This window comes from Malurus melanocephalus, unplaced genomic scaffold, assembly GCF_030028575.1.
Source record: "Malurus melanocephalus ecotype Western Australia unplaced genomic scaffold, MMel_1.1 scaffold_571, whole genome shotgun sequence".
Classification (NCBI taxonomy): Eukaryota; Metazoa; Chordata; class Aves; order Passeriformes; family Maluridae; genus Malurus; species Malurus melanocephalus.
In genome coordinates, this window is record NW_026623803.1 from 17970 (window position 1) to 41193 (window position 23224).

At 47.7% G+C, this 23224-nt stretch overlaps 2 protein-coding genes across 3 annotated transcripts in view; one reads left to right on the forward strand and one right to left on the reverse strand.

The window, feature by feature from the left end:
* BMP2K (BMP2 inducible kinase) overlaps nucleotides 1-13219 on the forward strand; it is a gene marked incomplete at its 5' end in the record, with an annotated part of 28277 nt that extends 15058 nt beyond the window's left edge. The window contains 2 exons of the mRNA XM_057382499.1: nucleotides 1509-1622; nucleotides 10483-13219. Coding sequence (XP_057238482.1) covers nucleotides 1509-1622; nucleotides 10483-11903 — 1535 coding nt within the window. The remainder of the gene's footprint in view (nucleotides 1-1508; nucleotides 1623-10482) is intronic.
* A 3710-nt stretch (nucleotides 13220-16929) lies between these two features.
* PAQR3 (progestin and adipoQ receptor family member 3) lies at nucleotides 16930-23089 on the reverse strand. 2 transcript variants are annotated; one of them, XM_057382503.1, is made up of 7 exons: nucleotides 22726-23089; nucleotides 22479-22641; nucleotides 21306-21461; nucleotides 20387-20584; nucleotides 18914-19004; nucleotides 18477-18625; nucleotides 16930-18048 (listed from the first exon to the last, which is right to left on the reverse strand). In XM_057382503.1, exons 1-6 carry the CDS (start codon nucleotides 22908-22910, stop codon nucleotides 18483-18485), a joined length of 936 nt encoding a protein of 311 aa, XP_057238486.1. In that variant the 5' UTR covers nucleotides 22911-23089; the 3' UTR covers nucleotides 16930-18048; nucleotides 18477-18482. The 2 variants fall into 2 exon arrangements, with proteins under 2 accessions (XP_057238486.1, XP_057238487.1); XM_057382504.1 differs by lacking the exons at nucleotides 22479-22641; nucleotides 22726-23089 and adding an exon at nucleotides 22293-22459.
* Nucleotides 23090-23224: the final 135 nt, after the last annotated feature.

Below are 23224 nucleotides of genomic sequence, written 5' to 3' on the forward strand. Positions count from 1 at the left end.
CCATGTAGATCTGTAACAGATCACAGCTGCTCTGAGCTCCTGGCCTTGGTGCCCTCAGGAAAGGGGGAACATTGCTGGTTTGTGTCCATGTAGATAGACAGATCACAGCCTTCAGAGACCTTCTCACTTGGCTTTTGGATACCAAGGGTGTTGTGCCAAAGATGGTAGGAGTGTACTTGGCAATGGTAATGACTTGGCTGCAGTCAAAGCAGTAGTGTACTTCATGTTGTCTGCTGGTACCTTCTCAGATGAGAAATCAGGAGATTTATTGTACACTGAAGTTTTGTACCTATAAAATTGTCTTTAACTGCATAACACTTAGTGGGATTTCCTTAGGTATGTGTTAAGGTTCAAGGCTGAGTTCTCTTTAGATGTAGGTTATCTTCTATGAGGGAAGAAGGCTGTTGAGTATTAAATAACTTYCTTGTCATCTAGAGAAAAGAGAATTGCAGGTGCAAGTTTGCTGAGTGGTTCTGTTTTCCTGTTGCTGAAACCAACTGCTGTCCTGTMGTTTATAACTAACATATAGACGTGTGTAGGTTTATGTGGTGCTGAGTAGTGTTCCAAACATGAATCCTTCCTTTCTCTTTTCACAAGCCTGGTTTGTATTGTTGAGCTGATGCTTTATACATAAATTAAAGATGTTTCTGAATCTGTCACCTATTTTAAAAGCTTTTATGTTTATGGCAGTAACACCTAAGTAAACATAGGCAGTGCCTTTCTAAGAGGATGAAGATGTCACAATTTGTCAGGCTGGCATTACCATCAGATTTCATGTGCTGAGGGGCTTAGTAGCAGTGTGTGCAGTGATTGGTGCTGCTGGGGAAGGAATTASTTCTCTTGTGAAAAGGGGTCCAATTTCTAGAACAGAATACCTTGCTTATACCTGGTGAATGTTTTCCGAGCAGAGTGATGCTGGTTGCAGTACCAGGTAATGTGCAGTTGGATGGAGATTTCCAAACTGRGCACCTTTGTGGAGAGCTGAGACACGGAGTGACAGATAACAGCTCCTGGCTCTTGTTGTTGGTGTTGCTGTGATCGTGGGTTARTGATGGGCCAGAAGATGCTGCATTKCTGACAGCATTGTGAGGAARTGGATTTCTTAAACAGCTCCTGTACCCACTTAATCATCTGTGCAGAACTGGGACCAAGCAAGGGAATCTGCTTTGTCCCCGGGGAACTACCCCTGCCTGGCTTTTATAGATTGCACAAAGGCTGTTGCTGGGCTCAGGATCACCCTGTGCTCCAGCAGGGACAGGTATGGGTGCAGAGCCTCCCAGGCACACTGCCTGTCTCCTTGCCAGGCTGTACAGTGGGAAGGAGCTGCCCAGACCGGTTGTGCAGGCAAGAAATGGGCTTCTTTGGAGCCTTTCTTTGTCAAAACCCCCTGCCAGRGAATATATTCCTGCCTCACCTTGTACAGTGCATAGCTTTGTGTAGSTATAAGTCCTGCCATTTTTATTTTATTTTGCTTTACTTTTTGTTCTGTTTCATTTTGTTTTTTACAGACAGGCTGGTGGACAGGAGAGCATCTTCAGATAAGAATGTGGAGCCACATGCTGCTCCACAGACAAGTCCTCCTGAAGATCCCTTTGGTTCTGTTCCTTTCATTTCTCAGCAAGGCAAGTTCCATCTGTGACATGATAAGCTCGTAGCTGTACACAGACATAGCTGTAGGTGGATGTGTGTGCTCAAGTGTGCACTTCAGTGATGAGACATTGGCAGAGGGCTCAGCTGCCTCCTAACAGCACATGCATTGAAGGGATGTGTATTTATTGATGAGCTCCAGTTAAAACCACTCTGCATGCAGCTCCTGGTGCCAGTGGAGCCCTGGGACAGGGGGTGGTTCTGCAGGCCTGAGCAATGGGCACCAGCTGGGCACAGCTACGGGTGCTTCTGCTGAAAGCAAATTCCTTCTGGAGGCCAAATTTGGCTCCTTCCCTGGAGTCTGCTTCTGACTTCCACTGTTTCTGTAGTTCAGTTCTCCAGCCAAGTGAAGACAGTAAGCTTCTACATGTTTAATGCACAGTTTTGGTACAAGCTGAGTCAAACCCAAACATTKTATATTGTCTGTACATGGGGAGGGTGGACATTCATTATTGCTTTTCAGTTCAGCTTTGRCTATGCTTACCTTCAATGGAAGTAAAAATAATGTATTATGTGGGCATTTTAAAAGGGAAACTGCATCATCCTGCAACTTAAGCAATAGTTTTAACATTTGGTTGATCAGCACTTTAATATTTATTTTGGTACCCCTGACAAAGTAGAGCCTGTGTGGTAGCTGAATGATAAAAAGAGCATCAGTCACTTCTGGAGCCGCTTAGGTTTTGTTGAGAGTTCTTTTGTGATAAAAGTGCCTTAGTATGACTTGTAAAGACTGTTCTTGTGGAACTTTAAAAGCTCAGGTAACATGCCTTAAAATAAACCAGCGGGGTCAACTGTAGTTAGTATCTTCCCCTTAGATCTTGCATTCTCGGGGGTGCTCTGCTGGGGCTGCACAGTGCTCACCAGTGCTCCTTYACTGGTGAATGGTGAACAGGGTGATGCTGTTGTGTTCTTCAAAGCCTTTGGTAAAAACCCCTCTGTGTCCATGGCTGCTCCTGTCCGCAGACTTGAATTCATTCTACTTTGTCTAGGACTGTGTTCTTGGTGTTTCTGTTCTGCTCACTCAGGACAAGTTTGCTTTCTGTCATCTTGTTCATGTTCTGTCGTTCAGTGCCATGTGCCAGCCATTTAARTGAAGAAGAGTTTGCTGTGTTTGGAAGGGTTTTCCCTGGCATCTTCATTCCASAGGTTGCTTTGACTTGTAGGTGAGCCTGAATTCACATGCAAAATGAACAGGAATAGTTTACACTTAATTTAAGATGGGGACCACCACATACTCAGTCCCCTGCCAAGTATTCATACCCTYGTGTCCAGAGATTATTTTCCTGCTKTCCTCACCGGAGGTCTTGGAAATGCATTTGATTGTTACTGTTTCTTCAGATGCTTATAATATAGCTKTAGATTGTAACAAATGTCCTCACTGTATTATATTGTGCTTTATTTTTGTTACTTGGAATCCAAGCTCTAATTCTTGACTTACAAAAAAAAAAAAGGGAGTTGCCTTCTATTAAGGGGAAGAAAAAAACCCAGAAATTCAGTTATGACTGAAATACTAGGCTGTTCAAAACATGATGAGCTGGTTGTGAACTGGTAGCTGTGGCACTGGGAAAAAAAATCATGCATTTTTCAATAGTGTTTTCTCATATGGACTTGTAACTGGCATTTCAACAAGAGTAAATACTAGCTTGGTTTCTAGGAAGGTATTGTTAATGATGCRTTAACTGTGACTTGCTCTCATTAAACAAATCAGATACAATCAATCTTCAAATGTTRATATTCATCTTTTAAAAGCTGGTTTGTGTTCCCCACTGAACTGTTCTTGGTAATGTCTTGAAAAGAGGTGTTGTATGACAGCTAAGAAAAGGAGRAGGCTGTTGACTTGGACATATTTAATTTGTTGCTGAGGGCATTCTGGGGCAAACTTGACAAATGTCCCTCCCTAATATTTTGATATCTGCTTGTACTTAACATTGTTGTGTAACATGTTCTTTCTGGTTTGTTCCTTGTGTTTGTGAAACATGAAACTGAGAAGTAAACTCCCTGTGTACCTTACTCAGGGCATCTAAGGGCAGGTGACTGCATGGCAAGTGGAACAGGGGTTTATTCTTGGAATGCAATTCCAGTGTTTGCAGGGAGACTCTCGGATCTTGTTAAAGCACAAGTTTTATTTCTTTATTGTAACATGTCTCGGGCCAAATGTGGACTGTCTTAGCACTGTTTGCCCAGGGCTCTGACTACTGAATTCTGACTTGTTGAATTACAGTGAGATTAAATGTTGACTTTATAAACACAGGATCTTCAAATTAAATAAAATTGCCTTTCTTGAAAAGTGGCAGTTCTTACTGAAGTCGTTCTACAGTGCTGACTGTGGTTTCACCTCAAAAGGGTGGGGTTTTTTTCTGCTTGGTTTTCCTTGCTGTGGCATGGGTCTGGTGTATAAATGGTATATGTGGGCTTGGCTGAGTAGAGCCATCCAGAGGATTYCTTCTGTTTTGGAGGCATAAGGGTTGTGTGCTGAAAGCAGCTCTGCACTCAGTAAGTGACTGATTCCTGTCACCTCCTGAGGGACAGCAGCAAGATGATGAATATCACATGTCCTCTTTTGACTTAGCAACGTCGAGTGSTGGCAGTCTGGCAAAGTAAGTGTCACCAGGTATGTTAACTTGTGTCCAGGAAGGTGAGGCAGGGGAGCAGCACAGGTTGGAATTGGAACCTTCGGCCATCGCTGGGAGAATCCCTGCACTGCTGTGACTTGTGGTATTCCCTGTGGAGCTGAGAGTGCATTTCAGRCTGGCACTGCTGCAAGGATCTCCAGGAAAACACCCTGGCACTGGATGGACTGTGGCTGCTTTCCTGTCTGACCTTCTGTGCTTGTTCTTGTCTGGTGGGAATGGGGAGCCAGCAGCAGCACATGTCCCTTGGCAGCACAGAGGGAAAGGGGTGTGAAATGAGCTGATGGCTCTCGGGTTCCTCTTGGTCTGGGGAATAGGGAAGCACTGTGGAAGCTCTCGGGGTCTCTCATCCTCACTGTGTATCCTATTAAAAGCCTTCTCACAAGTAAACTTGCTACACACACTACTTTATGCCTGCATTTTGGTGGAAAATTGTAAAATCCTAAGACCTGAGATGACTGGAAAAGAAAATGGGCCTGGGAGAGAATTCCAGTGCTTGATATGATAGAAACAAACCCGACATTGCAAACTTCTTAATGAAAGGAGAAAAGACAGCACAGTTGAATGGCCAGCACTGGGTGCTTAGACACTTCACATGTGGAAAACAGATCCTGGTTCTGAAATGGCTGCAACTGATGGTGACAGTGGAAAAAAAACATCTCCTGTGCTCAAGTGTTTTGAAATGGAAGTTTTTTATTCAAGTGTATGTTAACCAGCTTGTGTTTAATCCCCTTTGTTATTATGAAGTATTTCAGAAGTTCAGGAGAAACAAATTTTGTGCTGCTTTCAATGTAAGAAGGGAATGTCTTGAGTTTAGTAGTTTACTGGTGAGTTGTACTTGGTGCCTTTTGCCATCTTGCATTTGTTCACACTAATGGTTYGTGGGATGAAGCCGAGCTAGGATGGTCTTTTGCTTCCCTCAGCTTAATAYTGCAAATCCCAGAAGCAATGCAAGAACTGAGGTAACTCTCAAAATTATATGGATGGGCTTTGTGAGAAGTGGAGGTGTTGGGAAATGTTGCCTGAAACTGTTTTAGGCTTTTGGCTGCTGTGGAGAATCTCTGTGAGCGCTCTCCTGGCTTGGATCTTGGGATAGGGTTCTAGTTCAGGTCATCTCATTAACACTTCTCCTGAAGATTTATRTGGATCATGTGTGCTGTAGACGTGGTGCTGCTTGACTAAGTCACTTTGTTTTTGTAACCTGCATGGGGAACCCATTCTGAGCCACTGCAGGCATATTCTCTGTGCAGACTGAATAAAAGCGAATTCAATTGTGTAGCTGCTTCCTTCTGACTTGCAGACTTCCCACACTCTGTGAGGTGGTATGTTCAGTGATCACTGGAGGTGTCAGTCCTGGAGTAAGAGGGGCTGTGTGCTGTGGTGGTGTCTGTTGTCCCAGCTGTGTGGATCTTGCAGGAATCCAGCCTGCTGTGTGCCAGCCCTGGGAATGGTCTGGAGCCTGAACACATCCCTGCTGCAGTGGGTCACAGCACAACCGTGTGCTCTTCCACAGGAACAGACATGGGCTGATTGCTCATTCACTTGGCTTTTGTGTACTGCTTCCAGCAGGGTTTCAAACCTGCAAGTTCTGTACCGTGACTGTGGAGCCCTGGAACCACCGTGCCGTCTGGGCCTTGAAGTGAGACACAGCTCACTAGAATTTAAGAAGAAATCATTAATATCAGACCAGRAGAAACAAAAAGACTTGAGCTGCTTTTACAGCTTGAAAAAAGCTCCTGCCAACAGTTGTTGTTTCTTAGACAGCTGATGCTGTTGAATGTCAAAAGATGCCCARACCTGTTCAGTGATGTGGCTGTTGTACAGCATTCCAGGTTTAGGTTGCTTGACAAAATAAGTTTATATCAATATTTGTACTCATTATGTTACTCTGTACCTTCTCCTTGGCTGTGGTTTCAGGTATTCATAGTGCTTGCTGAATGCAGGTTCAGGATATTTCCCTTTATGAAGGTAATCTTGAACTTCAGCTATTCTAGGTAACACTTCCTAAGTAACCTGAAATTGTTCACCCATCATACGTAAAAATATGTGTGCGCTCTGCCAAGAGTCTGCTTTTTCTCTTCAAAATAATCTACTGSTTTCTTACATTTTTTTTCAAGTCTTGTAGCACATTGCACTTTTTAAATTTAATTTCACTTTAATCTCTAGATTAATTATTTAAAAGCATGTCAGCAACAGCTGCCAGGCACAAGTRTGGTGTTCTTCCATTTTTGTTGTTCTTGAAAATGAAGGTGATAAGATGTGTAAATCCATTACATGGTTGAGCAGCTGCTGCCCTGGCTGTTGTCAGAGAACTGGTGCAGATTKAGTTGCAGCCCGCCAGTAATCCTTGGGCTGACATGTGGCAAATTGTTATGAAATGATGGTGGCAGTATGTTCCCAATTCCAAGGGAGCTTAAAGCTCTTCTGCCCCACTCTTGGGCCACCCCCGCAATACCCTAAAATGAGGGACCAGCAGAAGGCATGTAATTACTGCAGTTGTTAGAGAGAATTCATCCTCTTATAATCCCGTGTCTCGAAAAAGAACATCAGAACAGAAAATTTCCTTGAAGATTGGGATCTTCTTATATGATTAAAGATGTTCCACCTGGCTTGCATTTGAGCAAAGAACAATTGTTCCCTACAAGCTGCAAACCTGATTAGAAGTGTGGTAATCTGCAGGGCACATTGCAAACAGATGTTGCTCASCAGTGTGCAGCATGGCTGTGTAAATGTGTATCTGAACAGTCTCTGCAGCAGTGTAGCCTGACAAGATTGCATGGAATCAACGTGACAGGACACTGGTTTGGCAATCTGTTTGGCCAGAGCATTCAGTTGCCATTGAGCAGGGGTTTTGCCCTTTTTGGGGGATTGTTTCTGTGTGCAGGTCTCTTAATTGCATTTGCTAACTTCATTAGCAGTGAAATGGGCAMTTGTAGTGTAGAAAATCAAACCATTTCTATCATACTTTAAAAACCAGTAGTTCTAGGGAGGATGTTTTTGTTTCTTTGGTTTGGTTTTGATTCTTGTCTGATGCCGTTTTATACCTGTTCCTGGGCCTAACCTGAAGCCACTGCAGCTGCAAAGGTGGGTGCAGCAATGGTTTGTTCCCTCAGGGTTGGCCAGACAGGGCTAAAGCTGTTCAAGATGAGTATCTCAGTTTCTGCKTGGAGCAGGTGCCTCTGGTTGTTTCTAACATCTGAACGCTCACAGAAGGATAAACCAAGATGCTTGTTCTCTCCTGACACCCTCCAGTGTGGGAGCAGTGATGTCACCATTCTGGAAATAGTTTCTGGAATAAAAGTGTTTTCTTCAAACCCGTCTATCGGGAGCAGTTGCTGTTCCGAGTGTCATCTGATGTGTGCCACTTGCTTTCCAGGTGACAYTGTCAATGCAGGATCACACACGCTGCCTCTGCAGCTTTGGTAATAGAGAGCTCTTAGTGAAGGTTTTGAGTTTCTACTTGCTGTTGATTAAATCTCAGTCCATACATAGTATCTAGACACTGGTTTCCTGCTTCAATAAGCAAGGCACATTGATAACTCTGGCAAGGAGATTGGAGGAGGAGGAATCTCGGGTAAAAAATGAGACATTTGGAAACCAATGTGTTCAGAGGCCACTGCTGAGCTGAGATGCAGTTATTGTCTGCTGTGATGGTGTTAGAACTGCAAAGAGTCTTCTTGCTGTATCATKGAGTGGCCTCAGAATGAAGATACTTTGGATCCTGTTTTCCCATGTGCAGGGACAGACATTTACAAAAGCATGCCTYAAGCTTCCCTTTGCTGCTGGCTGCCTCACCCGTGCCCACACAAAGGCTGCTGTGTGCCATATGCAGCATGCCGTGGCATTGCCCTCAGTGGGTGCARTGAACTGACCCGTGCCAGAACAAGCACTTCAGACTTTCAGTGTTCTTGTTAGCTGTTCAAGCACTTCCCTGGCTCTGCCTTTGTCAGCCAGCGAGGTGCTCAGCATTTCCTTCAGGAGTGGTTCAGATCTCCAGGTACAGGGAGAAACCACGTGGCTTCTGTGTTGCTGTGCATGCATGTCTCCAGCAAGAGGGATTGCTCAGTGAATTGTTCCTGGCTTGCTCCTAGTTCCTCTGGARACTGCAGTGTCAGACTGGAGAGGACACCTTAGGTGCTGATTCAGTCTCCTGAAAGGCTGCCTGGCCTTGGTGCCTGATTGCCAAGATGATTTGGTGTGTGCTGCCAGCAGGAATCCCAGTTGTGACTGACGGTGGCTCTCTGGGACTGTTGGAGCAGTGCAGGGAGTGCTGTGGGAAATGTCCTCTGCTGTACCCTGTGTCTGGAGAGATGTGGGACTGAGAGCAGCACCCTGTGTGCCTCAAATGGCCCCTTCAGCAGGTCAGCTCTAGAGCTTGGGTGCTTTTGTCTTGTCAGYACTCTTTACAGTTTGTTTTCTACGTACTCTGACTATGGCAGCACTTAATATTGAAACCTTCTGGGCAGTCAGGTATATTAGATAACACTGTGGTTCAGTTCTTCCTTGAAAAAAACATTGCTTTATTAGTTGTTTACTGCGTATTGAGATTTCAGTACAATGGTCTAACCATTCCTTGGGATTGTAAACTCTTGTGGATATGGATGCAGAGAAAAGGTTTGGGTCTTTTGTTGTGTAAGTTCTGTTAACATCTAACCTAGAAATAGTCCCTTTTTCTTCTTTTAAATCTATTTGCATTTATGCTAACATAAGTGTTCCTGTTAATACTGGAAACAGCAGGATTTGGAGGCTAGGGGGTTATATAGTGCAATGTGAAGCTGTACCTTTGGGAAATCTAAAGTAAGCAGCAAAATAATCCAGATTCTAATTTAGTGGGTAAAGCAAATATGTAGCATTTAAAATTACAGCAGATAAGAAGCAATCTGACACCAGAAGGCAAGAAGAAACAGCTCAAAGCCTTAATCACCTGATGTTTTTAGTCATTCTGGTCATCTTGTTTTTAMATCCATACATAAATTGTATTGCTGCTGAATTTTGATTATTTTAAGTGTAACTGCAAAGGAGTGAGGAAGCTGGTGGATGAGGAAATCAGCTGTTAATTCCCTTTAGAAAAGGAAGAAATGGCTGTTGTAATACTGGAGTATAGAAAGAAAAGAATCCCACTTGGCGTGGAAGTTGCATGCTAGWTTCCTTATGAGAGAAGGCATTAGCTGAGAAAATACTTCACATATTGCAAGAACAAGAGTTATGAAATGTATTCAGGCTGAAGATATTTTTTTGAGAAACAGTGGATGCCTGTAGCCATCCCTAGCTTTTTCAATCCTGTGAACACTTGGAGTGGGTTCCACGTTAATGTTTGGGTAACAAAGCCCTAAATGGAAGATGTTGGTTTTGGTTAGGTGAGGTCCACTCCTGAAGGCATCTCCCCACAGTGCAGGGCTCTGACCCAGGGACAAACTGGGCTTGCTAAGTGATGAGAGCAGTGCCAGTGCCACTGTGCAGCCTGCCCTGCCTGCWCTTGCCATCTCTTTTCTGTGCTGCTGCAAATTTTTTACTGCCTCCAGTGTTCCCAAGGCAACCACACCACAAGAGACTCAYTGGTGAATTGTTCTTTCAGTTCTAGTTGTCAGTGAATAGTGACGAGGAAGCTGTCAGAGAAAAATCAGGAGATCTGYTTCCTTCCATAGAGCAGCTGAACTGACAGGTCCTATTTAGACACAAAGCAGAAAGCACATGACTCAAGCTTCAGGTACAGCAAAAGCTTTTTGTGCTCTTGCTGCAGAAGTTAGAAGGAGTTGCTCTCGTGACTAGAGCATTGTTTGTCAGAGCAGTCTGTTGAAGCAGAAGCACATCAAAAAATAGGTTGTCTGCTTAAAAAAAAAATAAAACAGAAAATTTAAACATTTAAATCCTGCAGCCTCCCATTTCCCCAGAGAAGAGTGGCTGTATAATGACTGGGTTTGAAAAGCTGTCTCTAGAGAWCAGCTGTGTCCAGCAGCCCCTTCTCTATGCCCCCAAAATACTGGTACTGTATTTCCAGGCACCTTGTGCTCGAGAAATAAAGCAGGCAGCACTCTGACTTGAGTGTTGCTTGAAATATTAGATCTGATTTTTAGCCCATTTTCCTCCATAAGTACAGGATATATGTTTGCATCAGCTCCTGCATTGTGTGGCTGTGGGATGTGTGCAGTAAGTTTTGCCTTTGTATGTTTTAAGTTTTCTTTTGCTTTTTTCTTTGGACCTGCAGGTTCCCCAGGAAAACAAGTGGATAACTCAGCCAGCAATCAAGGAAATAACTTAGGGACCCCAGCAAAGGCTGGAAAACTGAGCCATGCATTTAGAGATCCCCGGCCAGGGAAGAAAAGTGCAGAGGGACAAGTGACAAAAGGTGGTGAGGAGTCAGAGAGTGATTTTGAATCTGATCCTCCTTCTCCCAAGAGCAGTGAGGAAGAAGAAGAGCAGGAGGATGAAGAAGTCTTACATGGAGAGAATGGAGATTTCAATGATGACAATGATACAGAACCGGAGAATTCAGGTCACCGACCTCTTCTTATGGATTCTGAGGAAGAGGTGGAGGAAGAGGAAGAAGAGAAGCAGAGCTCTGACTCTGATTGTGACCGTACCAAGCAAAAATGTGTTGAAGGGCTCCTGGGCACTCGGTTCAGAGATGGTGTGAGCAGCAGTGAAATCAAAGAGCCCAGTTCGGTGCCTGTGTCCCCGCCTGAGGTGCCAAGCACTGTGATCAACCCTGGCCAAGAATTTGATGTGTTTGGGGCTGTGCCCTTTTTCACTCTGCAACCTCAGGCAAGAGAGAAGGTGGACAAAGATGCTTCTTCTCAGATGGCTTTTCCCAGCCTAAGCCAAGAGCAGGATGACTTTGATGTTTTCACAAAAGCTCCCTTCAGCAAAAAGGTGCCCCAGCARGATGGGCAGGGGTCGGGGATGGAGCCTCTGCTCTCCCCCACCTCTCCACACAGCGTGGATATCTTTGGCTGCACCCCRTTTCAGCCGTCTGCAGGGAGCAGAGAGGACCTGTTTGGGCTGGTTCCATTTGAGGAGATCACCGAGAGCCAGCAGCAGCAGCAGCAGAAGGTGAAGCAGCAGCGGAACCTGCAGAAACTGTCATCCCGCCAGAGGCGCCTGAAGCAGGAGGTGTCCAAGAACAACGGCAAGCGGCACCACGGCACCCCCAGCAGCACCAAGAAGGGGCTGAAGCCCAACTACCGCACCCCGGAGCGCGCCCGCCGGCACCGCAAGGCCGGCCGCAGGGACTCGCAGAGCAGCAACGAGTTCCTGACCATCTCCGACTCCAAGGAGAACATCAGCGTGGCCCTGAGCGACAGCAAGGATCGAGCCAACCCTCTGCAGCCGGACGAGGCTCTGCTGGATCCTTTCGGAGCCAAACCCTTCCAGCCGCCGGAGCTGATGCGCCACAGCCAGCACCAGGGCTTTGGGGACAGCCGCGGGGACCACGGGGCCGTCGTCGTGGCCGGCAGGCCCAGGCAGAGCTCCTTGCACGGGGCCGTTCACGGTGGGGACGGGCTGAAAACAGATGACTTTGGTGCAGTGCCCTTCACRGAGCTGGTGGTGCAGAGCACACAGAGCCAATCACAGCAGGCTCTGGAGTTAGATCCCTTTGGAGCAGCTCCGTTTCCTTCCAAACAGTAAAGGCTTCCCATGGGTTCCTCCCACTCCGCCTCTCCAAGTCCCTTAATAAAGGTTTCATGGAGTCATTCATGTGGTTGAAATGCCAGGGGCCTGAGTTGCACAGCTTGTTCAGGTTGAGGAGGCAATGGCCTGCTTGCACGATGGAATTGCAATTGATAATTCTGATWGGGGTCTTTTTGAGGGAAAGAGATACAAATCAGGAGCGTCATTTTCTTATGGCAGATGGCTCCTCAAATGAAACGAGGCATTGGATATGAATCACTGACCTGGGGCCCTGGGACATACTGTTGTTCTGCACTTTGGTGTTGCCTTTCCATCCCCTGCCATGTGCCCAGGTGGAGAGGAAGAGGCAAGGAGCACATGGAAAACGTTTTCCTTATTTACAGGGGGCTAATGAATGGCGGTGCTTCTTCATGTCTCAGCAGACCTAAGAGCCAAGACATACTAATATCCAGATTATGTGCTGGAAGTAGTCAAGTCTTTGCTTCCTAGGTGAAAACTACCTTTCTTAATCATAMAAATAAAGCAGCCACTTCCTCAAGAGGCTGTGGCCCAGAATTCCAGAGCATAGCTATGGCTTGGGACCTGGCAGACATCTATGCAGCTGCAGAGATGGAAGGCAGCTTATTTTTTTTGTGTGCCTAAGTGGTCAATTTTTAATTATTTTTTTAATAGTAAGTGCCATTAATGTAAAATAGCAAACTGGAAATGTAGAGTCAAAACTAAAGATGCAGATACTTTACTGAGCTGTGAGAAGCCTGAATGTAGGGGAGTGAGCCAAGAGGGACGCGCCGGAATTTGCAGCACTTGGGAGAGTCCTCAGCACATCGGAAGAGGAGCTGTCCTTGGGCACATATGGGGTGTTTCAGGTGACTTCAAGAGTTGACTGTGAGGTGCAGCCATTGGATTGATTTGATTACAAATTGGGACTTGAGTCTGTTTGCCTCTTGRATTTTTATTGCAAAGAAAATGTGTATTCTCTCAAACCCGTTCTATATTTTTTACAMGTGTTTTATGAAATGACTTTAACCTAATGCTCTTCTAAGTTYTGCTAAATGCACTGAGCTTTGGAGACGCTTCCCTGCTCTGGCTGTGTTCCAGCAGGAGCTGGTGGCTGCTGGACCAGCGAGCTACATTTCACCCCCAGAGCCTTACAGGACCTCAGGGGCGTGCGGGGCAGCGGCCTCAGCTGATGGGAGGAGGTGTGAGCACTGCTGAGCAGGGTTTGGTTCCTGGGCTGGAAGCTGCTGTGTGTGCAGACAGGACAGCTCTGCTGCCTCACAGCTCGTCCTGAGCCAGGACACGGTCTGCAGAGGCACTGCACTCTCTGCAGAGGCACTGCCTCTCGGGACAGCCTCGCTGTCTGCCTGGCTCCCATGGCCATCCTCACAGCCACAGCGAGGGGGGCAGCTCCTTGCCTTGTCTCGCCTTTATCTGCTCCACTGGGTACTGAGGAGCAGGCAGCTGCATGTTAGTACATGGAGGACACCACTGCTTGTGGCCAGGTGTCCTCATGACTCCCCTGTCACACGTGAAGTGAAATATTCAGGGTTGTGAGCTTTTTYCCCCCAAAGCCACGTGCTGGGTATGAGGAGAGCTGTGATCCTGAGATTTCTGAGAAGGGGGTTTGATCCCTTACAATGTTCACTGAAAATACATTGAAAACCAATCATGTGACTCCTTTGGGGTCAGTTTGATAAAATGCCCCTAGGATCCATGTGAGTGAGATGCTTTCCTTAGCCCTGGAATCTGAAAGTAGYTCATAGCTATCTGTACACCCTCACTACCTTCCTCTTCCTCACTTTCATTTSTTACAGGGTGCAAGTGGAGCATTCCAGCTGTGCCTGGTGCAGTGTGCCTTTTCCAGGCTAAGAAGTCAAGCTCTTAAGGGATTGTGAGTAGAGATGTCTCAAGACAGGAGTTTTCAGGCTTTAGTACTGCTCTTCTCACCTGTTGGTGCCAAAGGCTGTAAAAACCACAYGCCAATTTTTGTAGCATTTTCTGACACTCAGGTTAACTATCTTTTCTTTTTTTCCTTTTTTTTTCACTCTGTGTATGCTTATGAGCTGCCTTACTCGGTGTCCTTCAGAACTGTTAACCTACCTGAAGAGCTCTTGGAACAGAGTGAAGTGACAAATGGGGCAATGGGGTGGATACAACATGAGAGTAAAACCATGGTCCTGAATGTGGCTGGTCCTTGCCAAAGCCATTGTGTTACTGCCTTCCCAGTGGAAAAGCAGCCAGAAAGGTTAACAATTCACATGGCACTGGGGCTTGGCTCCAGGGCCCGGAGGAGAGTGGGGGCTGTGGRACACAGTGGCCATCAGCCACTGTTGGGTGGGTCTGGCCAGAGGTGTTCAGATGAATTAAAAATAGAAGGAAATGTGTTCTCTTCTTGTTGGTTCATCCCAGGACTCCAGGCTGAGCAGTTTTGCAGGGGTTTTGGCAGAGGGTCTGTGTGAGGTTGTGTTGCAGCACAGCAAAGCTGAAGGGAGAGGTGAGGCAAAGGCAAACTGCAGACASCAGTGACTCTAGAGCTGGTGTAACACCCCTGTGCACGAGTTATGGCCCATGGTATTTGCTTCCTAATGGCCTTAACAAACCTGGCTCTTCATACTTGAGATATCTGACAGTTTTTTGCATAAATGTAGCTTTTTTGTCTCTAGAGTTGTTTCATCTTTTCTTGTGATCCAGGTGAGATTGGTGTGCCCCACTAGGCTGACTGCCTTCTTTTATACGCAACGAAACCCAAGTCAGGCTATTTTCAGCCACTGTCCACTGTTCAGAGGAGGTGAAATGTGTGACTGTCAGGAAATGGGATATCCTTTGCCTTTTTCCAGCCTGTGTGCTCACCATGGTGTGCAGTGTGACCATACTGGAATCAGAAAAGCCCTTGTTACAGCAGGCATGCACGTGCTGCCTGTGGCAGCGAGAGCACAAGGTCAGGGGCTGACACTTCACTTCCAGCCACAAATCCCAGTGGATTTGAACAGGTTTTCCTTGACCTTGCTGAGGGACTGAAGCACAGGCCTTCTAGGATCAGCTGCTGGAGAAAGAGTCTGTCCCAAGGTACTTAGAAACCCTTAGTGGTTGTGGTCATGGAAAGGAAAAACCGGTATTTGTGTTTGCAGACTCAAAGAGCCCTGAGGTGTATAATTAATRTAATTAATGCTTTGGCTGCCCTAGCAGGGGGGGCCTGTGAGCACCAGCCTTGGAGCAAAAAGCTTCTAATCATTCTGGGTGTCCCAGTTAGTAAAACCGAGTACTGTGAAAATAAGTTGATATATTTGCTACTGTGAGAATAAGAGTTTATCTGGAGTTTTTATACTATATCGTGTATTTTTATATATGAGAAGTATATATAAAATATACACATGTTCACACGCATCACATACCCCTTGGAGTTGCTGTGGTTTTGGTAACCAGCAGCCTCAATCATTTTTGTGACTTGAGTGAATACGAGTTAAGCACCAAGGGTGGCTGCTGTGTTACTGTTCCATAGTGCTTATTTTGAAAGGAAATCAAGGAGATGGTATGTATGGCTAAAGTTGTGCCTGAGGCATCACCTAGTACTAAAGAGCATAAAAACTATTTTAAAATTGCTGGCATTCAGCTTTTAAGTGCACTTTCCTGAACTACACTTCCATTTCTTGTTAGACTTCAAGTTTCTGAAGCTTTCCTGTGTACTACTAAAGCAAGAACTTTTAACCTTTTTTGTGAAGCTGATGTATGTCATAAAATCYTTGGAGTTGTTAAATAAAAGAACTTGGTAACAGTGTCTTTGCGGGTCTCTTCAGCACTGGGAAGTATTCATGTGTAGGCTTTGATTTACTCATTATAAGCAGAGCTGCTGAATGATTTTTGTGGCTGTAAGCACCTATGAATCTCTTAAGAGTATTTTAAATAATTGTATTTGCTGCAAATCATCTTGTTTTGTCCAACTGGTTAAAAATCTGTGGATCATGTATTACTTTGAATTCCTTCGGTTCAGTATTACTCCTTCCTGCAGAAAGGTGTGCAGTTCCCAATGCCACTGCTGTGGACTGAGCTCTGCACTTCTGCACAGAAGCATACTGTGCTCTGAGCCCCTTCCTGCAGTTGTTCATTGGAGCAGGTTTTTCAATGTTCCTTGCTGGGTGACCAGTAAGAATGGAAATGGTCAAGAACAGATAGAGCAGCAGTAGGACTGTTAATAAAGAACAGTGGTAGCAGGCTGAAAGCTGAGTTCATCAGCAATTTCACCTAGAGATGCTCCTCCAAAAGTCCCGGTGTGTGCAACCTCCAGCGTGTGGCACAAGCTCCATGGGTTGAGCCATTCACATCTATTGTTGGCTGCATGGGATGCAGGAATGWTGTTACACCAAGGAAACAGCCAATGAATTGGAATTTATTTATAGGTTCAGTATGTACATCAAAGACCATCATGCAGCTTGATAAATTGTGTCAGGGTAATAAAAATGCACAGCTTGGCAATCAGTTTCTTTATCTGGTGAAAACTGCTATAGTTAAGAGTTTCCATTAAAAAAATACATTAGCGAATGCTAGTCAGTATTATTTCAGAGCACAGACACATYTTTCAGGTATTACTGTACACCTAACACCAGAAACAGACTTTGTACTTGCAAATTCCTTGTCAGGCTCCAGTAGTAGTAATTAGTGCACTTGAAACGTACTTGGCTGTCACGTTTAAAAACATTAAAAAAATCAGTGATGACACTGAAAGGCTTAAAGCTCGGGGAGCTGAATCGTTAATGCAGTCAGTTCTTGTCAACACTTGTTTCTGGAGTTAAAAACCAGAAGTGTCCAAACCACCATCTGAACCTGAACAGACAGCATCCGTGTCCAGCACAGCAGCAGTTCCCATGCTGCCTTCTCCACTGCCCAGAGGTTCAGGTGCCTGTCCACAGGCTTCCACCAGCACTGCACGTGTCCTTGGCACACTGAGCAGAAAATGAGCCCTGTCCTGGGCTCTGCCAAGGAGTCCAGAGAGAGGCAGCTTTGGGGGAYTCACAGAGCCTGCCCTGTGCAGAGYCAGCCTCTCCCASTGGAGTACAGGACAAATACACCAGRACAAAGCCACTCAGCATTAGTCCTAACAGCACCATTGACTCTAACCCCAAAGTCCAAAGGATTTCAATGCTCTTTGGAAGACTGGCACTCCTGGAGCTTAATTGTTCTGAGCTACAGCTTCCTAATAACCATTGTATTTCATGGCTCCTGGTGATCGTTTTATAAGAGATGATCCTAACAGCAAATCATGAAAGTCCAGACAGCATTTTCACTGTGGCAGGATTGTGGCAGCGAGTCCTTTTGGATAGCAGTGTTTGTGACTGCAGTATAACCCTTCACACGCAGGAAAGCYAAAGGTCAGGAATTTTCATCCCCAGCAGGTTCATTGATTGCAAAACATCATCAAACATGGACACACAGGCTTAGTGCTACTCCTGGAATATTTTGGAATACTGATTCCAGATTACTGAAGGGATCTAGAGAAATGTCACCAAGCAATGGCACTATCCACCTCGAGGGAGGCARTTTGTAAGATCTGCAATGAAGATCTCTGTGTGCTGGCTGTCATGTGATCCTATCTCGCAGGGAACAGAAAAGAGCTTGTCCTGAGTAAGACACAAGTCCACTGAATTCCAGTTTATACATTCCCGTGGCAGCACTGAAGTATAAAMACATCTTCCAGGCAAAGGCTAAAGGATGCACAGCCCACGGGGGCTGTGGTTGCAATCCAGGACCGCATCCCACAGTTCCCACAGTATTCCAGGCACACTGGCAGGAATGCTCTCCTAATTCTGCACACCACCTGAAAACCTGGAACTGAGTACCCTTGGCTGAGCCGTTGGTATTTGCCAGGGAACAAAACGTCCTGCTGGGGTCTGCATGCCAAGGTAGCTCAGCCTTCTGCTGTCCCGCTCCACTGCTTGCTCCTTGACTGCAGAGCAGGAACTGGCTGAGAAGGAAATGCCTCTCAGATCCCTGGAGTCCTGCTGGCTTTATCAAAGCTTGCAGTAAACACTTTGTCCCAGCGAAGGGGTAACAGTCCAGGAGCCAGGAAAGGAACTGCCTCAGTACTTCATGGCACAGTTCATCACGTGAGGTCCAGATCCTCGAAGTCACAAATCCTCTCCTATTGCTTCTGAAAYAGAGCAGGGAAACAAGGTAAATCACTGTGCACATATAATTAGCAACTCATCTGATTTCCACAACATCCAGATCAATGCCAAGTAGACTGAAAATCTGACAAAAGGCTAAGGAATAGGCTTAAAGACAAGTAGTAATGATGGTTTGAGACTAAGATCTGACACTGAGCTGGAAGGGATCTGGCAGGGCTTAGTCCAGCCTTCTCTAAAACTGCTCAAGGGCCCAGCAGCTCCAGCGAGCCTCACYCAGTGCAGCAGCACAGGCGAGCCGAGTGCCTGGCATCACATCCCTGCTTTTTATTTACAGCAGGCACCCATCACACCCGCCAGCACCCACTGTGGGGCAGCGATCTGAGCTCCAGGCCAGGATTCCCTAAGCCCAAGGGTAGAGTATCCTATTCCCTGAGGGTGGGAACAGCCGTACCTTGACTCACAAGTCCACTCCGTACTCAGGGCAGGGCTTGCTGTGTCGGTACTGCATGATGTACACCGTGGACTGGTGCCACCAGTACAGCATCACCACTGCCAGGATGTGCCACACTTGGTGGCTGGAGCCGAGGTAGTTCAGCTGGCCTGTGGGGACAACAGGGAGTTCAGCTGTTCAATYTGGCCACAGCGTGTGCAGTGCAATCAGCAGTCAATCTCCTGCAGAGCTCCATGACACCCTGCCCTTGATGGGTGATGGGGAAAGTTCTTTAACAAACTGGAGAGAAGTTGTCTGCCTCTTCCCACTGTTTTACTCTATGGGAACACTGCCTGTTCTCTCCCAGGAAGTTCAGGACCCACAGCAAGGACTGTAACACTGCAGGAAGCTTAACTGCAGGGAAAAAAAAAAAAACCAGCCAGAAGAGAATTTCCTACCTGGGAAGTATCTTTCTGGAACTTTGGAAATATAGAAGAGAAAAGCTACAGCAGCGATGAAGTACATGACAACTACCCGCGGAGCAAACTCCTGCAAAAGAAAAGGAAGCTCTCCTATTCTGTTAGAAGCCAAAAAATGAAAAAAAGTCTCTAAAGATAAAAAAGGAAAAGACATGACAACACTGAATCTTCCTTCCCTGCCTATGTTAGCTGTGCACAAATCCAATGGGGATGCAAATACCAACCTCTGGGAAAGCCTGAGTGGGAAGAAACCTGTTATTCGTCTGCTTCTACACATAAGCTATTCATTGCAGCTTACAGTAACATGGTATCTGTTCATGAAAGGACACCTGCCACTCCCCTGACCCTAACAGAGCAGACAGGGTGAGTGACTCTGCACTGCACATCCCACTTATGCTGAGATCACAGCTGCTGCACTGGAGGCCACAGGATTGCTCACACTGAGTGCYTAAGAACCAGCAACTCAGTCACCATGTGGGTTTTGTTTTCCTTAGCAGAGTATTTTACCAAAAGTGGGGCATTTCCCTGAAGTATGGAAACAAAATGTGTACCACAGACACCATCCTGTTATCCCAGGGGAAGCCAGATGGGGAAGTGAAGGGGGACAGCTGCTATTGATCTGAGTTTTAGAGGGCCAGACTGAAATGTCCTGTAGAAAGGCCACACATGTTTCCACTTGGTGCTCTGCCACATTTCACAGAAACTGTGGACCAGGCTGGACCCTCACCCCAGGGAACAGCCCTCCATCCAGGCCAGCCTAGATGTGTGCAGTTTCTCCTCACTATGAAATGTTTCCTTTCAGCACCATCAGGTGTTCCAGGATAATTGCAGCCATTTCAGGGAGCTTCATATTGGGCCACACCAGACTGCCTTTAGCTGCACTGTGCTGCTGCTTTCATAGTGTAATTCCAAGTGGGGAACCAGGAAAACAGGAACAGGAAAGAGCTGTTAGAGGAGGACTGTGTAGGAGACAGAGGGCTGAGCAGGTAAATGCTCATTTCTGCTGGCAGCCTGGGGAACAGTAGAGGAAACAACCATCCCATCATCCCAGTGTCTCCTGGTTGCCCTGTGGGGCTGTGGAGGTGGCCAGCCCRGAGCACACCTGCAGCCTGACAGGCTCCTTCCTGCTCACAGCCACCTCAGCTCCTGGCCCCTGCCCTGGCAGGGTGCAGTCTGCCCGCACAGGCTGCTCGTGTCCTGGCACAGACTCACCTGGATCCAGCTTTCTACTCACTGTGCAGCTTCAGGGCAGCACAGCACAGTGGAGCTTCCCAGCATGTCTACCCCTGCTCAGCACATTTCTCAGTGTTCCCATTTGGATCATATCAACCAAAAGAACTCTGTCCATAAAGGAATTCAAACTCCTGCTCCCCATTGTTTCCCCAAGTGTAACAGGACTCAAGGAAGATGGCAAGTCAAAAGGGAAGCTTATTTCCTTCTCTTTTGTTTTACCTGTACAATGGATGCACCAACACCGCCATTGAGCCAAACCCAGTGGATGGTGGGAATGATTCCATAGCCAGACACGGAGCAGAAAATGATGGAGCGCAGTCTGTGCCACTGCTGTGTGAGGTAACTGGGGTGGATCTGAGCAAAAAACACTGCCAGGATCATGGCCAGCACAGTGATCAAATACACCTGGCGCCAGTACTGAGGGCAGAAAGAAACAAAGGGAAGTTGGTGGGTTTCTWATCACGTGCAAAAGTCAGCTGTGGGCAGCAAGTTTCAGTGACTGAACACAGCCATACCTTAAAAGCTGTCCCTGCTGTGAGCACCACAGCGGGTCTGAGCACAGGGCTCAGTGTTTGTCAGCTGCCACTGAGGAGAAGGGACTCTGGCTCGGGGGCACAGGCCACCCCATCCTTTATTCAAGCACTCCTGCACCAAACGTTTTCAGTGCACCTGTGCCTCATCAGCCTAGTTCAGCTCCAGGACAGCCATATCCATGGCAGGCCATGGAAGGGAACTCATTTACTCATYCTCTTACTAGATGAGGAGAAAATAAGGTTGTTTCTGCCTCAYGGCAGCTACTTCGTGGGCAATGCTGTTTGAATTAAGTACCTGTGATGGGACACATCCCATGATCAGCCCTCAGGCACTGTGTACAGGTACGACCTGTAAAGTTTCCCTGCCTTGAGAGACATTTTAGYATTGAGGCTTGAGTGATCAACAGTTGGAAAAGAAAAGCTGCATTTGCTTGTCTCTTCAGCCCTCAGTTTTGCTGAGGTCAGAGGGACATGTTGCAATTCCCATCCCTGTCTCCCCACTCCTGTTCTGTCTGGACACCTGCACAGACCCCCCTTCCTGCAGCASGAAACTGCAGTGAGAGCACAGGAACAAAACCCTGTAAGGACACGTGCTCCTGACTTACGTTACTGCAGTAGAAGGCATAGAAGACGCCTGASACGTAGCAGCCCAGGATCCCGATGGAAATTCCCGCGTAATCCAGWGCCATCCAGCGCCGGCTGGTCTTCTCTGAGCGGTGACAGCAGAACAGGTGATAGCCTACTGAGCACAGCATACAGACCTGCACAGAGGTCCAGAGGAGGAGGGTTAGTTCCTTACARAGGAGAAGGGAGCACAGCAAGCTGCAGCCCTGCAGCTGGAGCAGGCACCTGGCTTGGGACATGTTGTGCAGTGCACATTGGTGCAGGCACTTGTCATCCCTGCCAGCCCTCCAGAAAGCTTTTGTGGCAAGGGGCAGGAGGAGCAGGACACTGCAAAACACGATAACCAGTTGCACAGGTCAGAGGAGTGGGCTGGTGACACCAAATGAGCTGATGACATTGCTCCAGGGAGCAGTGCACCACAACAGGGAGATGATGAATTCTGCTGGGCCAAACTGCCACAGGCAGAACCCAAAGCCCAAAYCTGCCCTGACTGCCCAGCACTCACTGGGTGGGAACACACAGAAATTTAACTCTTAGACACAGGCAGGCTGCTTGTTTGCTCTCAGGCTGCATTAAAATCTTTTCCCTGAGAAGTGTTTGGTTCTCTGTGASTTTCTGCAGGGCAGGAAGGAGAGCAGTGCTTTCCCAGCCAGCCAAGGGAGTCTTCCCCACTTGCAACTCTACAAAGGCATCCTGTACCCTGCAAAGAACACCAGTGGTGCCTTTAGCTCGCTGTGCTCTTGCAAGGACCCTATGTCACAGGAGCTGCAGTGGCCACTGGAAACACACCTCATGTCTGCTGTGGAAACAGATTTATCTGACAAGTAAGAAACCAAGCCCTGCTGCCCTTCCTGACCATCAGGCCACGGCTGATGTCCATGCTCYGGTGCTTGGCCCTTTCCAGCAGCACCTGGCACAGTCTGCAGCCACGTCAGGGCCCCTTCAAGCTGCGCAAGTTCCAGACGCACCTGTTTACCACCGACTCTGTCCTGTGCCAGCAGTGTTCAGTTCTCTCCAGCTTATTCCAGATCACATCTGCCCCAGCACARGGGCTTTACCTGGAAGAGCGATGCCACTCAAACCGCGCTGTCCCCGGRGCGAGCCGAGGCCGCCCAGCGGGAGGTTGTTCAGCAATGTCTGCAGCCGGTGCCTACCTGGAAGCAGAAGAGGCAGACGGAGCAGATGACGAAGTCCTCGCGGGAGGCGCCGGCCGCCGGCAGCACGGCCGTCAGGTCGTAGATGCCCAGCGTGAAGAAGAGCAGGAAGCCGAGCAGGTGGCTCCAGATGTTGACGGTCTCGTTGGAGAGGATGAAGAGGCTGAGGGAGAAGAGACACAAGGCGGGGCGGGCGGTGAGCGGGGGCGGCGGCGGGGGGAGGCGCGGGGCCGCGGGGCGCGCTCACCTCTTGATGCAGAGGCGGGAGGGCAGGTAGGCGCGGTATCCATCGGTGATGTACGGGTTGTCCTTCAGGAACACCGGGATCTGCTCGTACGTGTAGAGCCGGATGCCGCGGGGCACCAGCACCGGCCAGTACTGGTAGCTGCCCAGCTCGATGTAGTGCGCGCTGCGCAGCAGCTTCTGGTGCATCCTGCCCGCCGCCGCATCGGACCGCCCCAAGCCGCCCTCACGGGTCGGGGGCCGGGATGGGGATCGGGATGGGGATCGGGATGGGGATGGGGATCGGGATCGGGAGCGGGATCGGGATCGGGATCGGGATGGGGAGCGGCACCGGGAGCGGCGCCGGGAACGGCCGTGATGACGTCACCGCGGCGCCCACCGATTACGTCAGGGCAGGGCTCCGCCTCGCGCTGTCCGACAATGACCGCGAGGCGGCGCCCGAGACCCGCCAAAAGCCCCCACGGCTGACGTCACCGCGCGCCTCTGCCCCGTGCCGTCTGGCA